Consider the following 15,676-nt stretch of genomic DNA (forward strand, 5'->3'; position numbering starts at 1 on the left):
TAAAAGAATACATTTTTCTAAAGATTAACAATGAATTAAAGTACAATTACAGATGGCATAACCATATACACAAAAAACAGAGAAGCAAGCAAGCCAAAGTGAAGAGTAGCTCATAATAGCAATGAACATCTTGTCCCCGAGGATAAACCTAACCCCTTTCCAGAAGCACAAATGATTGACCATTAAAAGCTATAGAAGAAAGTTGTCAATAATATGGAATACAACATCGGCACCATCAGAATTTAGCCTGTAACTCCTCACCTGAAAACCAAAGCATCGTGCAATTAGACATCAGTTTGTAATAGAACTTTTCACTTTTTTTTTTATCCTTTTGGTTACTCAATAAGTAAACTTTCTTTGCAAATGAAACATTCAACAAATGTCACGCATGCACACATCAGAAGCCTAAACATTTTAACAAAGAATCAGTAGGACAGGATCAAAATTAAGGGAAAGGGAAACTGGGTCAAATATTTTCAACTTGCATTCTACAGCCATTCTGGAATATGGAAGGAACCAAAAGTTCGATTTTAATCACTTAATTTTTCTTGGCTCAGACATAGTCGGAATATTTATCAGATCCTTCATGCAAAAAGCTTATGATAAAAATTGGGGGTGAAATAATCTTCTAAAGTAAGAATGGTGGTGGAAACTTTTGGGTGTGGTTTAATCATTTAATTGGATATGTTCAATATACTCTCAAACACGCAAATATTATTCTTACTTATAGGATTCAATCTTATGCAAGTGACATCTACCTCTCAAATGACATTCAAAAATGGGAAATCCACTTATGAGAGAGCAAAACAACACAACAGTCTTTCAATCAAAATATGAATGTGAGACTGAGTGATCACTAGATGGATAGCAAAAAAGTTAAGTCAAATAAGATGAAGTTCGAAACTTGCCAAGATTGTATTATGTGCAGAATACCGCTGTTTGCTTTTGCTAAAGCTGACATCTACACGCTCCCAAGGCACCTGCGTGAGGCCTCTGATCATCTCCTCTACACAGAAGATGGAAAAGGGTCACAAAAGTCAGTCGGAGAATGAAAATGACATAAGATGTAATATTCAGGTCCATAAATTAACAGGACATTAACGGAAGAAGGGGAAGAACAGACAAAGCTTTGTCTGATACAAGAGGAGACAATTAAAAGTTCCTACATCAAGATAAGGCGCAGAAACAAAAATCAAATGGCCAGTTTAAATTTTGAGAAATCGGAGATCAGATTATTTATAAAGAACGTAACCAGAAGACTCCCAGAAATATAATACTTTGATTTAATTTCCAGATCTTATTTTACAATTATATTCAAGAGTTAAATCAACTGAAAACATTCTGAATTTAATCTAAAGATCTCGAGGAGGAAAACGAGGGGCACAGTTCCTCAGAAACTTTCCTTTATCCTCCCTGTCTCTTTCACACACTGTTCTTCTTTACATAGTAGGAGAAGAGGCTTTCTCATACATAAGCATTGATCTCATAATATTGTAAATATTGTAATATCTTTACAATTCTTTCTATGATTAACAAGAATACCATCACCTATTACATGATTTTCATTAAAGGTCTGCTTTGAGATAGAGCATTTCCTATATAACTGTCGAAAAAGCTAGATTTCATTTTGATTTGAAGATTAGATGAGATAAAAAAAAAAAAACATAGCATAATGAATTGTCAGTTTCATTTCATAACTCCAATATCACTCATGACAGGCCCTATTGCCACTAGCACAGCGAAGTATATTTATTTTCCACAATATTACTGCCATAGCAGCTGATTGGCCCTTATTACTGCTACAAGGAGACATTTACTGAGATTTTTTTAGGGAAAAAGCCACAAAAAACCCCAAACTTTGCCCATTGTGACACATTTACCCTGTGATAGCCAATCACGGGGTAATGGGCAATTTATGGTAACCCTGTGATGTACTATGGATTTATGGACCATGCTAACAGCAACAAGATACTGTCACCCGAAGTAGACAACAGAAAAGCGGTCACCTTTTTTTTCACAGAGGCCAGGGATCGATCCAGCCAGATAAAACAACTTTTAAGAAGCTTTAGAATCCAAAAGCACAAAACTGTTTTTTTGTACTACCAAATCTATTTTATTCTCTCCCTGACTGTTCATCCATATAAGTACAGGCTTAACAATTCTTAGGGAAAGAGAGAAAAGAAAATGTATTGTCTAGAATAATCGGCTTCTTCCGTCGCAACATTTGCAGAATTGTTTTATCAACTACAAAGAGCAAAGTCAACAACTCGCCCTTAGACTTCACAGTTAATCAAGAAACAAGCAAACAGATAATGGTAATCAAGTAGTCAAAGGAGTTAAAGGGTATAACAAACCTTCCAAATCAATCCTTTTGTCAGTCACCAGAGAAGACGCTCTCCTTTGAAACATCTCAGAAGTTTCTTTCTCCACGTAAACAATGTGAGGGTATCTCTCATCTTTTACCAGAAGACTGGACTGGAAATGAAAAGGCAGAAAATTTATCACTAAAGCAAGTTCTGAATGTACTTCTCAGATGTTAATTTATCTTTTGCAGGCGTGACAAATAAAAAATGAAGGGACACCCTACCTTAGGAAGTTCATGTTGACGCCGGATTGATGATGTTCCCCACCCAACGACTTCTTTATAAATATAGTTAAGATCCACACAAAGAAAAAAAGGCAGGTTCAAAGATTATCTTCAAATATAAACCCCGTAAAAGTTAGTAGGAGCATAAAAGGATACGGTCATAATTGACATTTGCATATGCTACACGCCGTTTGAAAGCGCGTAAAGCTGACCTACACAGGAGCCAAGCTGTTATTCTACCATAAATGAGGAGGAAAAAAAGCCAAAACTTTGGACTTCTGATGAGAAGGGGGTAGTCAATACACTTACAAGAATTTCAGATCTTTAGAATCATTGACCATTTGGAGAAGAAGAGGAGGTTTCCCATCATCACCGTCAGTAAGAAAGAGATGCTTTCCAGACCTCCCAACAATCAAATGCGCTGCTTGAGGTGCTTTTCTCTCCAAAAAGGGAAGACCGCAAAGGAAAGGCAGCTACAGGAATAACAAAGACATAGATAGAAATAAAAATTTTGCAGGGCAATAAACTATTTCAGGACCGCTTGTACTATCATTACATCCTATCCAAATGCCAATACCAATGGGAAAAGATAAAGTATAAGTTTGCACAGAAACAACACCAGAAGAATTTCAATAGGTGCGCATCAGAGACGTTCTACCTATGAGTTGCATGCAGCATATTATCATTAATGGACTAGAAGTTAAATTTTCCATACAATCAACAAATACAAAGAATAAGAACACCTCACACAATTAGCAAAGGGAAAGATTGAAGGAGGCAAAGCAGGTGTAATGGACATCCACTCAAACAGTGACAGAGGAACTGGAGTTCGTGTTCTATGCAGCTGCATCTTCAGATTAAGTATAGGCCAGGATAATGATCAGTGTCACCTGTTTATGCCCTCTTGACCCAAGATGTGGTGTAGCAACTGTTATGAAATTCATTGGCTCCAAACCTGCAACTTTGGCTTCGTGAGGCTCCAGAACTTCCATCTGATGATTTGATTGCTCTTCACTTGGGCGGTCCCTAATAGCAGTACAGAGTTCTGATTGTGAAGGTTCTTCATAAAGTCTCCCAATAGCATACCTTGCAACAAGGCCTCCCAAGGAGTGTGCAATAAAGGAAATCTTACGAACCCCAGGTCTGTGCCTGATAACACCCAATACCTGCATTAATGGTCAAAAAACAAGACAAAGCAAAATCCAAAACCTGCATCAAAAAGAATCAAGCTCAAAATATCTATAATTCTCTGAACATCCACTCAATATCACACGATTAAGCAGACAATCACATTCCCCGTTCCAAATACAATGCAGCAAACAGATAACTAACTTGAGTAAAAAAATATAATAATACCTCTTCTGCCAATCGTTCACCCATCATGTCAACACCATCAAATGTCAACTTCGACGAGTTGCATTCACTACCTGAAGAGAATAAGGAGGCTTAGTTGTCAACTTCTTGTTGGCCACATTAAAGCACTTCATAAGCGTGAATAAAATAACATGTGCACATTAGGTCGATGAGTATACTACAAAAAATATAAGGATTTTGGAAGAAGTAACAAAACCAGCATTCAGGCCATTTTGCATAAACTTTTTGTACAGAAAATGGCTCAGTAGAAATCAAAGTTACCAAGCTTTCAATATTATGACTCAAAACACCAAAATAGATTACAAGATAAGAAATTACGAAACAATGCTATTTTGGCAGAAAGAAGCTCTGAATATTGACGGAATTCACAGATACTCAGAAGTGACAATACAACAAATTGAAAAATTACAGGACTCTTAAAGCAGTAACCTTTTTGGGTATACAATCAAAACAGTAACATTTACCTATTTACTAATGCTTGGCAGTTAAACTATCGCAGCCAACAGAAAACATCCCGAAGAAACGTAGTAAGTTTGAACAAGCAGAACCTCATACACAAATAAAATGATTCAAGGAGGACACAGATTGATGCGTTATCCCACTCTAATACACTTCCCCCGGTACTGATGCTATAGGGGTATTGAAAGCCGAACATTTAATGCATGAGATACAACCAACAAAGATGAGATTAAAGAAAAAAAAAGCTAAAAATAATAGCTTAAAACTTGCAGCAAATTTGCACAAAGAGAAACTGCCTCTCTTGGGGCAATGTATTATGACCCTAGTTCAGAAAAAGAATTAGAGGAACTTCTCTCATGTGTTTTTCCATCACACCTAGGGTGTCATGAGTGTACCTGCTTCGTCCCAGCATGCATATGTCCATAGGACAACCAAGAAGACCCATTCATGTTATCCTTAACAAAGTTATCACTAATGATCGATACCCATGTACCCATTATGTTAATGCTTATCATGGAGAAAACACAGATAGGAAACGTATATTACACAAGTAATAGACAGTACTTGATGTCGCAGGGGGGGGGGGGGGGGGGGGTGAAGAGAGAAAACTGTCTGTGCAAAGGAGTACTCACGATGGACTATCACTTTATCTGGAAGCTTCTTCACGAACTGCTCAGCAGCAAACCTCCAATCTTCAGCACTGAACAATGTGAATAACCATGTATGAGTTTTCGGCTCATGATTCATCACCTCGGACAATTATTTTTTCAGGAAGGCAGCAGTAATTATGATTATAATTATCACACCAAGCAATAGAGAAAATGATTATTTAAAAAGATCATTGGTGTACAGGGGAACAACACTTATTGACAGCATCTATTTATTCCACAGAGCGTAGAAGCTCTCCTGACAACTATAAAACCGTTGCATTGAATATCTAAGATAGAATGTTAACAACTTAGCATGCTTCCAAACTATCACTCTGACGGCAAGCAACAACTACTACAACTATGCTTTTGGCGACATGAATCCTTCAAGCAAACAACATATCCAAACTCATAACTCAAGCCCCCAACATGTAATATGCACACTCATGAAAGCACGACATACCAAGAATTCCACGATAACTAACACCGTACCAACGATTCTAAGATGATCTAAGACCCAATGAACTCCAAAAATCACATTTTTAGATTCTTAACAAACTAAGTGTTGGAGGCCCCAGGTAATACGGAGGACACGAAAACGACCACAATGTACTCAATTCACCCCTCACCCAGATCAAAACCAAACCAATCACCCGTACCTTCCGACCATCCCGTTAACCATGATGACAAGATGCTCCGGGGCGCCGCCGCCGCCGCCGGCCTCCACGGCGACGGCGTCGAAGAAGTCCTGCCCGCCGCTGTCGAACTCCACCCTCACCCCCCTGTCGCTCTCCCTCGCGACCTTGAAGCACCCGGCGCCCATCCTCGCCACCAGGTCGACCTTGCCCCAATACACCGAGGCCGCGAGCCTCCTGCACCCGAGGCGGAGCCTCCCGACGAGCTTGGACCCGCGATCGCGATCGAAGCGGGGACGCTCGCTCAGGCGGCGCTGCTGCTGCTGCGGCGGCGGCGGCGGCTGAGCGAGACAACGCGGCGGGGTCGAGGGTCGGACCGGGAGGTTAGACGCGAACATGTGGGGCAGGGTCGGAGAGGGGAGCGGGGACCATTCATGGGTTTGCCTCAAAATCCTTCCTTTCTCATCTTCTTCGGCCGTATGGGGAAGGTGTGGGGAGCGAGTGGTTACGGCGATGCAGCCGCAGTCAAAGCAAAGTTCGGTGTCGTTCTTCCTGATTAAGGAAAAAGGGTCTCTCCCGGACAAAACGAACCAAATTTTCACTTAAGAATGTTGTCGGGTTCCTCGTAGTTCTTTTTACCACGTGAGAAACGCGAGAGTTGAAGGGGTAGTGATCGGAGTTACCTCGTGGGAGTTTATCTCTGGGCGGCGGCGGCGGCGCCGGTTTGACCCCGTTTGGCCGATGTGGTCCGAGTCCTTTGCTTGCTGCTGTCCTTGGCTTCTAAGTTTAAAAATGGAGGAAAAACATTGAAGGAGGATAAATGAATCGTCACGACAAAGTCGAGACCCGCGACTTCCCACGGCGGCAAGATATCCCTTTGCTCGATCCTCTCCGATCTTGATCCGACGATGTCGTTCCGTGAGACCTCGCTCTCTCCTCTACTTTGCAATGTGAGAGCCGATTTCTCTTCTCTTTCCCTCCTTTGTTTTATTTCTGTCTCAATCTCGGCAAGCATTGCTTTTCCCCTTAGAAGCTGAGATTGTCTTCGCATCTTTGCGTTACTTAGGATAGCTTAGGCAAGGGATCGTGCCAAGGAATGGTTGGATTTCATGCTGTTTCCAGTGAAGAGATGGAGTAGTAGCCTAAGTCTTCTTTCACGAGGGAGAGTGTGAGGCCGGGTTACATAAAAGGTCATGTCGGCTTGACGTCAAGACTCGCATGGGTTTTGGGCTTCGCCTAAAAATCAAGGTCTCATTTAACACCATATTAACCCGAACTCAGGAGCATAGTCCACCATCAACCTCTAAAGAATTATTTTTTTATTTGGTTCATAAATAAAATGGAAAAATAAAAATAAAACTTGGGTCGGGTCGGGTCGGGTCGGGTTAGCATTCATTCACAAAAAATGGGCAATCTTGCATAAGTTAATTTTTCGTGTAGGAAGGCTATTTCTAGTTAAAAAAAAATGCCCCTAATTTATGAATGTGGAGGAATGAGGAGATAGTGCCAATGTTCGCTTGATCCGTGGTATATCTTTGATGTGGACGGTCTTCCGGCTCCTCTTCCCGCCTTACTCGACTCAATGTGAGGCCTCGAAAGTGATAAGGTTTTACTGATTTGACTTGCTCACTCAGCAAAAGTTAAGCATTATTGTGGACATAATCATTTCCATTTAGGTATCACTTGACGTAGGGATGTGCAAAAGAATCGGGATCCGCCCAGACTGTCTGGAACCGCCCAGAACCGGTCCGGTTCCCGGTTCCCGGTGTGGAACCGCCCACCCGCCCACCCGGACCGGACCGGTAATATAATAATAATATATTTTTATTTTTTAAATTTTTAATTAAAAAAATCTGACCAAAAAAAATTTAAAAAAAGAAGAAAATTGATTATCATGTCTGAAGCTCTTGTGTAGTTAGGATACCTTGGTCATTTTTCCCAATAATTAATGGGTACCCACTGATTTTATGGATGATGTGGTTAATATAATCGATCATAGTGTAGGAATTGTATGAAAAGTTATGTTCTTTTCCTTTTGTTTTGTTGATCCGATGTTGGTCCACAGATTTTTTTTTTATTTGTCTAGGAAAACTTGTTGAAACCAGTTCCATGGACCCGCCCAAGAACCGGACCGGACCGGCGGTCCGGTTCTCGGGCGGGTCCATGGAACCGACGGGCGGTTCTCGATTTCAATTTTTGGAACCGGTCCTGTAGCGGGCGATCCACGGTTCCGGGGTGGGAACCGCCCACCCGGACCATGCACACCCCTAACTTGATGACAAGAAAGATTGCATGTGTGTGACTCATATGATCTTAATCATCCAATATGTCAACAGGTAACATGGCATCATTTCGAGAGGTCACGATGAAGACTTAAAAATGTAAAAGGACAAAAAGTTAATATATTTCCAATATCATTACCTCTTCATCAAACGACGTGTTGTTTAATTAATCAAGAAACATGAATCACAATAAAAAGCATTTTTTCGAAAGATCGCTACTTTCACCTTTTCAAGTTTCGGGAGAATGTTGTGTCTTTCGAAATGAGCAATAGTTTTCCCGAGCTCTCACACAGCTTAAACCTTTCATTCCTCTTCTTCCCTATATTCTAAAACAAGTCTCCAATCTAAATCTTTGTTCTTGCATGAGAGCATGATCACGTGCGATGCGCGTGCAACCTTGATAGCTGGGCTTTTCCATCCGACGGCCCAAGTCTCTCCATCCCCGCCTCCCTCTCTCTCTCTCTCTCTCTCTCTCTCTCTCTATCCATCGATCTCCCCTTCATCCCCCCGTCGTCGCGCTCTCGCCACCGTTCGCTCGCTCACGACCGCCGGGAACCGCCGCCGGAAGCTCGCGTCCGGCGCCGCCGCCTGCAGCCGGCGAGGACTTCAATCGCTAGCTTCCCTTGGTGAGTTCGCTCTCTCTGTCTTGTCTCCGCCTCTGTAATCACAATGTCGATCCCGAAATTTGTCGAGCTCACGGTCGCCGGGGTTCGCCGGTGCGATTGCTCCTTCTCTCTCCGTGTCCGGCCACTCTTTTGCCTCTCACTTAGTTCAAATTTACACGCCGGGAGACTCACTGGGTGGATTTTTTGTTGCTTCAGACGTGATCCTCGTTGTTGATTCATTCCTCTGGCAGTACAGTTTTGACACATGTTGTCCGGTGCCCATCTTGCATTTGTTGATGGGTATTCATCATGTGAGCAAAAGTGCTTATATGGCTTATTTTTCGTGCTTTATATGTAGATTTTATCAAGGCTATCTTTTTGTACAAATGCTTTACCTTGTCTGAGCATAATTTGTAATGTTTGCACTGTTTCTGTGATTCTTTTCGGCGGCTGGGTGTGATAAAGAGGTGTGGAAATGGTTTGATCCGGCTTAACCGTGTTCGTCCTATCTGCATTGCAGGGGAGGTCCTTGTTCTTAGTTGACTTCTAAATCAGCTCATGTACCAATCTATTTGCTTCCGATTGGGTTTGGAGACTGTGGGCTAATGCAGAGTTGATGGAGAATTTTTCAAGTAAGTAAAAGTTTCTATATGGAATTTTTAGTCATTTAATATAGCTATTTGACGATGCAATCGACAGAGATTTTAGCTACGGATAAAAGCCCTTCGAACTTAGAACTTGCTACTTGCTCAACTGAGATCTACTTTATGCTTGTGATAGAGCCATTGTAGGTAGGTCTCTGCAACCTCACTGCAGTAGTTCTTGTTTCTGTTAACTGCAGACTTATCATCAAGAAATTTGGATCTTTGCTTTTCAACTTCTTGTGCATTATGTATGGTTAATTAAACCGGGTTTTTGGTTTAGTTCAAGATCATTATGAGATTGCCCCCTTCACATGTGTCGGTAAAATATGACGACTTCTGCATTCCTTGTTAATGCCATTCATTACGAGAATCTCCTTAATTATTGTTGATTACCCGATTATTTGAGGCTGATTTCGCGGGTAGTCTGTTGGATATTGGAAGTTTGTCGATTAGTGTAGAGCTTCAGTTTCCGTTGAACGAGTGCTCTATGATTTCTTGAAGTAAACTGATCGGACGTTGCATTCCAATTTTCTTGACACTGGGAGTGAGAGAAGCGTGTTGGCTTAGATTAACTAGGTAACACTGATCGCTTTGGTCAGTTTTATTCCGGTAACACCAGTCACGCTTGCTCGATTTGCTCAATATGCGACCTACTTCTAGCGAATTCGATTTTCGACCTAGCTGTTGAAGTTTAGTTCGGGATTTGTCGGTTTGCAATGTTTGTAGTCTGGTTTGGAATCTGAGTTTGCAATGTTTGTAGTCTGTTCCTCAATCGGCTGCATATAACATGTTTGATAGAATGCCTCCGAGAATATGAATAAGAAGTAGTTAAAGATTTTGTCCGATTTGATGACGTGTTGCTTGATTCGAGCAGGTGAATGCAATTTTGTAGTAATGGTCGATCGGTTCCATGGATCCACCCATCTTGTCCCGGGTGGATCCATGGAACCAATAGGCAGTTTCCGGTTCCAATTTTTCGGAACCGTTTCTGGAACCGCTCATCTGGACCATGCTTAGCCCTATTAACTATTAACTGCATTACAATGGTAATTTAAATATTTAGGCAATTTGGATGATATGATTTTGCTCTTATATTTTTCATTCTATTGCAATACACCAATGATATGAGGTAACAATGGATGTGCTTATTATTATATATGTTTATTTTTGCTTTTTGGCCATCATATTTACTAGTATATATTAAATTTATAGTTCTTGTAATTGTATTTTTTGTAGATTGACTTCAAGCATGGATAGTGGCGCTTCCAGTACTCGACCACCTACATCTAGCAATGAAGATTTCAATAAACCACTATGGAGGTATATTACTAAGTTAGCTACTCATAGCGATGCGGGGGGAAATGTGTCTTGGAAATGCAATTTTTGTGAAAAAGATTTTAAGAGTTCATACACGAGAATTAGGGCCCATTTGTTGATGATAAGTGGAAAAGGAATTGGAAAATGCGGAAAAGTAGAAAAGAAGGATCTTTTCGAGATGGAAAGATTAGATGAAGAGGTCAATACTAGATTAATGAGTATTGTGCCTAAAAATGTACCTTTACCCCCTTCTAGTTTTTCAATTAGTGGTGGTGGTGAGGGGATGGATTCATCCTTTGACTCCAAAAAAAGGAAGATTGGAAGTGGGAGTGGAGGATCAATTGAGAAGGCACTCAACATGACTGAACGGGAACGTTTAGATTATGAAATTGCTAGGATGTTCTATTCGGCGGGCTTGTCGTTTAACCTAGCAAGGAACCCTTACTTTCAATCCGCTTTCACTTATGCCGCTAATCATAATATTGCGGGATATGTACCACCGAAATATAATTTATTAAGGACTACTTTGCTGCAAAAAGAAAAGGCAAATATCGATAGGTTGTATGCTCCTATTAGAAACATGTGGAGGGAATGGGGTGTAAGTATTGTGAGTAATGGATGGAGTGACCCACAAAGGAGACCACTTATTAATATTATGGCGGTATCGGATGGAGAACCTATGTTTATAAAATCGGTTGATTGCTCGGGAGAAATAAAGGATATGCATTTTATTTTTAACTCGTTGAAAGAAGTAATCGATGAAATTGGGCATGAGAATGTGGTTCAAGTAATTACGGATAATGCTTCAAATTGTAAGGGCGCGGGACAACTCATCGAGCAAGAATTTTCATCCATTGTTTGGACGCCTTGTGTGGTGCACACCCTTAATCTAGCTTTGAAGAACATTTGTGCCGCAAAGAATGTGGAGATCAATCAAGTAGTTTATGAGGAATGTAGTTGGATTTCAGAGATTGTTGGGGATGTTATGCAAATCAAACATTTCATCACGAACCATTCCATGAGATTAGCAATATACAATGAGTTTGTTAACTTGAAGTTGCTTTCCGTAGCGGATACACGTTTTGCTTCGATGATTGTGATGCTTAGAAGGTTTAAACTAATAAAAGGTGGTCTTCAAAGTATGGTTATTTGTGACAAATGGAATATCTATCGAGATGATAATCATGGGAGAGCTAAGTTTGTCAAGGAGAAGGTGTTGGATGATTTTTTGTGGGATTCAATTGATTATATACTTTCCTTCACGGCTCCTATTTATGACATGCTTAGAATTTTTGACACCGACAAGCCTTGTCTTCACTTAGTCTACGACATGTGGGATTCAATGATTGAAAAAGTGAAGAGAGCTATATATGCGCATGAAGTGAAAAGGCTAGATGAGGAATCTACATTTTATGAGGTGGTTCATACAATTCTTGTGGATCGTTGGACTATGAACACTCCACTTCATTGCTTGGCACATGCCCTGAATCCTAGGTAAGTTCTAAAATTGTATGAGATTATTACTTTATTAGTTATTCTTTCTTTGACATGATAATATAATACTCATTTTACTTATTATGGTTTTCTATTTTGATTTTATTTTATTGAATAAGATACTATAGTGATCAATGGCTCAATGAAGATCCTGCTCGAGTTTCTCCACACAAGAATAAGGAGATCAACCAAGAAAGACTAAAATGCCTTAGGAAATACTTTCCTAACTTTGATGAGCACCACAAGGTAAATTTGGAGTATGTAGATTTTGCGAGCAAAAATGGGGATTTTAGAGAATTTGATTCCATTCATGATCGGTATTCTTGGGATCCTAAGGCTTGGTGGGTTAATCATGGTGCATATGCACCTATGCTTCAAAACATAGCCTTAAAACTTCTTGCACAACCTTCTTCTTCATCATGTGCTGAGAGAAATTGGAGCACTTACTCTTTTGTGCACTCGATGAGAAGAAATAAGATGACCCCAAAACGTGCAGAAGATTTGGTTTTCATTCACAGCAACCTTCGTCTTCTATCAAGAAAAAACCCACAATATGCAGAAGGAGAGACCAAGATGTGGGATATTGGCGGAGATGCATTTGACACGTTTGAAGATGTTGGGGTACTTGAAGTTGCGAGTCTTTCACTTGATGAGCCGGAGATGGAGTCTGTTGTTTTTTTAGGAGTAGATATTGTAGATGAATGACTCCTTGTTATATATAGATGGTGAAATGTGAATTGTTTTTTTTTTTTTGGGACTTATTGTTAAATTGTTTTTTTCAACTTTGTCATTTGTTGCATCTTTACATCGCGAAAGAACGTTGTCTGCTTTGCCAATCCAGCTTCAATCATCAAGTCGTTTGCAGAGGTAAGAGTCTCTCTCTCTCTCTCTCTCTCTCTCTCTCAAATAAGTTAGATGTTCGGATCTGTTGTACTTGCCTCTGTTTAGTGTTCACAAATGGCTCTTCTTAACTCTTTTTTCTGCGAATCCATTGTGTCCATCTGATCATCTTCAACTATGTTTCTTCTTAACTCTTTTTTCTAGTGAGCTTTTTTGATTCCTCAAAATTGTGACGGAGAAGCCAATTAGCAAAGCAAAGGCATCGATTTAAAATCGATGGCGCAAATTGCATTGAAGGTTGGTGATAAATCAGCGATTCTCCATGCCTATCAAATCTCTTTTGGTTTTGATTATGGCCTCGAACAAGTTGCTACATTTTTCCTCTTTTCGTTTTCCCCTCCATTGCTTTCGAAGCTATTTTTGTTTTGTTTTGTCAATCAGAACAGATCCTAAGCTGTTGATGACTTTATTTATTGCTTTACATTTCGCAGAAAATTTCAAGAATCTCGCGTCTTCAAAGCCACATTGATATTTTGTATTTTGATGGGCTTGGTTTTGTGTTCAATTTTGTGACCTTTGTAGAGATTAGGCGGAGTGATTGCGGAGAAAGCGAAGTTTCATATACTATTATTAGAAATGGAGCTTATTAGAGTGAATTTCATGCTCATAATAACTAGGGCGGTACCCTATTCTGGTTATAGTTTTCCCATGAAAGCTGATAGTCGGTTAGTTAATGCTTTTCGTGGTCTTCATTTGGAGGAAGTCCCTCACTCTAATGGATCTCTCAAGATGATCACCTGGAATTGTCGTGGGGTGTGAAATCTTGAGTTAGACAAAGTGTCAGGGATCTTGTTAGCATACAGAATTCCAAAATTCTCATATTGCCGGAACCCAGATTAGTGGGGACAGGGCAGGGATGTGATCTGCAGTGACCTGGCTTTCGTTGATTTTACTTCTACTCTGTCTATGATTTTTATCTCTGCGGCTTTCTCGCTGTTCATTTCGCGGAAACTTTCATGAATCTCGCATCCTCAAAGCCGCAAAGTTCTTTTGTATTCTGATGGGCTTGGTTTTGTGTTCAATTCTGTTAGCTATGTAGAGATTAAGCGGACTGATTGTGGAAAAAGCTGAGTTTCATGTGCTAGTATTAGATTTGGAGGTTCTTTAGACACAAAAGGTGTTGGTTTCATTCCCAAAGGAATGTCTACTAAGAAGTTTCTTATCCACTCAGCCTCGTTGTGTGAACCAGTTCTAGAGCTACGAATTCTGACTCCATAATAGATTTAGCAAATATTGTTTGTTTAGCTGATTTACAAGTTATAGCATCTCCACCAAGAGTGAACATATTACCCATATGTTTTTCACTTATTGGGTATTAGCATCATAAGAAGTACTTATATATGTGACATCAAAGTATCATATTTTTTAAGTAGCATATTTACATAATGCTCTTGAGTAAGCATTCAGCCACTATCACTTATGATTTTAACACCCAAAATAACATTAGCTTTTCCCAAGTCCGTATCAGATTTAGAAGTCAAACAACATTTTTCTTCATTTACAACATCAATGCCTATACCAAAAATAAGTATGTCGTCAACATATATGCTAATAATTATATATTCACCATAAATGATATTTGTGCACACGCATTTATCTATTCCAATAGAGGAAAATCCATTATTAATTGGAACTTGATCGAATTTCTCATGCCATTGCTTTGGTACTTGCTTTAAGCCATATAAGGATTTAACGAGCTTACAAACTTTGTTTTCTTGGCTAGGAAGAATAAAGCCCTATGTTGCATCGTGTAAATTTCTTCTTCTACATCACCATTTAGAAAAGCTGTTTTAACATCTAATTGGTGAATAACAAGTTTGGAAATGGAAGCTAATGCAATTAAATGACGAATAGATGAAATTCTAGTTATTGTAGCAAATGTATCAAATAATCAACATTTTGTTTTTGAGTAAAACCTTTTGCAACCAACCTTGCTTTATATTTATCAATGGAACATAAGGATTAAATTTCATTTTAAAAACTCATTTACAACAAATCGGTCTTGCACCTATTGGTAAATCAACCAATTCCCAACTTTGATTTTATTAAATATAATCAATCTCAATTTTTATGGCTTCTTTCCAAAAAATACTTTCTCTAGAAGAAATTGCTTTGAAGTAAGTTAAAAGGATCATTATCAACAAGATGAGTATTAAAATCATTTCCAAAAGAAGTTTCTTTCCTTGGTCTTTTACTCCTCAATTAATCATTTGATTTTTTAATATCATTTTTATGAAGAGGTGCATGTGAAATAGTATTAGATCTTTACGAAAAATATGCTAAAAAAGTTCCACATTCTTTGTCTCAACAATTGTATTATTATTAAGCACATCTCTTTTTAATACAAAATATCTATATGTAGCACTATGTTTGGTAAAATCAATAAACATGCAATAAGATGTCTTAGATCCTATTTTGCTTTTCTTAGAACTAGGAAGAATAACCTTAACTAGGCATCCCCCCATTTTCAAATATTTTAAGCTAGGACAATAATTCTTCCATAATTCATAAGGTGTCTTACCAGTTTTCTTAAAATGAATTCTATTTTGGATGTGACATATAACTTATTTCCATAAATTATTAGGATCTTTAGAACTAAGAAGAATATATTTCATCATTTCTTTTAATGTCATATTTTTCCTTTCTACTACTTCATTTGATTTCGGAGAATAAGGAGGGGTAGTTTCATGAATTATTCCTTCCTTTTCACAAAATTCATTAAGCAATACATA

The 15,676-nt window shown here is 39.2% G+C and overlaps 2 protein-coding genes and 1 non-coding gene across 17 annotated transcripts; 2 read left to right on the forward strand and 1 right to left on the reverse strand.

The window, feature by feature from the left end:
- On the reverse strand, window positions 1–6,390 carry LOC115679453 (uncharacterized). Its single transcript, XM_030603055.2, has 10 exons — window positions 5,727–6,390; window positions 5,053–5,120; window positions 3,944–4,014; window positions 3,478–3,753; window positions 2,897–3,060; window positions 2,744–2,799; window positions 2,588–2,640; window positions 2,355–2,475; window positions 909–1,006; window positions 1–261 (listed from the first exon to the last, which is right to left on the reverse strand). The coding sequence occupies exons 1-10, from the start codon at window positions 6,098–6,100 to the stop codon at window positions 190–192; spliced, it is 1,353 nt and encodes a 450-aa protein (XP_030458915.1). The 5' UTR covers window positions 6,101–6,390; the 3' UTR covers window positions 1–189.
- A 1,909-nt stretch (window positions 6,391–8,299) lies between these two features.
- Window positions 8,300–14,451, forward strand: LOC115679450 (uncharacterized). 15 transcript variants are annotated; one of them, XR_008816492.1, is made up of 7 exons: window positions 8,301–8,610; window positions 9,110–9,221; window positions 10,470–12,044; window positions 12,164–12,290; window positions 12,861–12,911; window positions 13,089–13,181; window positions 13,376–14,447. XR_008816492.1 is itself a non-coding variant. In XM_056311071.1 (6 exons), exons 4-6 carry the CDS (start codon window positions 10,526–10,528, stop codon window positions 12,747–12,749), a joined length of 786 nt encoding a protein of 261 aa, XP_056167046.1. In that variant the 5' UTR covers window positions 8,320–8,610; window positions 9,110–9,380; window positions 10,108–10,279; window positions 10,470–10,525; the 3' UTR covers window positions 12,750–12,796. The 15 variants fall into 15 exon arrangements, 13 of the variants coding, with proteins under 13 accessions (XP_056167044.1, XP_056167043.1, XP_056167042.1 ...); XR_008816491.1 differs by having other exon boundaries at window positions 8,300–8,610; window positions 12,861–13,181; window positions 13,376–14,451; XM_056311071.1 differs by lacking the exons at window positions 12,861–12,911; window positions 13,089–13,181; window positions 13,376–14,447 and adding an exon at window positions 10,108–10,279 and having other exon boundaries at window positions 8,320–8,610; window positions 9,110–9,380; window positions 10,470–10,553; window positions 11,873–12,044; window positions 12,164–12,796.
- LOC115679553 (small nucleolar RNA snoR86) lies at window positions 13,136–13,261 on the forward strand. The gene has a single exon (XR_004005517.1). It is a non-coding gene; the product is annotated as a small nucleolar RNA snoR86 (small nucleolar RNA).
- Window positions 14,452–15,676: the final 1,225 nt, after the last annotated feature.

This window comes from Syzygium oleosum, unplaced genomic scaffold (genome assembly GCF_021117445.2).
Source record: "Syzygium oleosum isolate NSW1041296 unplaced genomic scaffold, Sole_v2.1 Sole_v2.04, whole genome shotgun sequence".
Lineage (NCBI taxonomy): Eukaryota > Viridiplantae > Streptophyta > Magnoliopsida > Myrtales > Myrtaceae > Syzygium > Syzygium oleosum.

Coding starts and splice junctions, on each gene's coding strand:
- LOC115679453 (XM_030603055.2), bottom strand. CDS start 6,100: ATGTTCGCGTCTAACCTCCCGGTCCGACCCTCGACCCCGCCGCGTTGT. Junction 5,121..5,726: donor GTTAACGGGATGGTCGGAAG/GTACGGGTGATT, acceptor CACATTGTTCAG/TGCTGAAGATTGGAGGTTTG. Junction 3,754..3,943: donor GTGAACGATTGGCAGAAGAG/GTATTATTATAT, acceptor CCATTAATGCAG/GTATTGGGTGTTATCAGGCA.
- LOC115679450 (XM_056311062.1), top strand. CDS start 10,483: ATGGATAGTGGCGCTTCCAGTACTCGACCACCTACATCTAGCAATGAA. Junction 12,045..12,163: donor GCACATGCCCTGAATCCTAG/GTAAGTTCTAAA, acceptor TTATTGAATAAG/ATACTATAGTGATCAATGGC.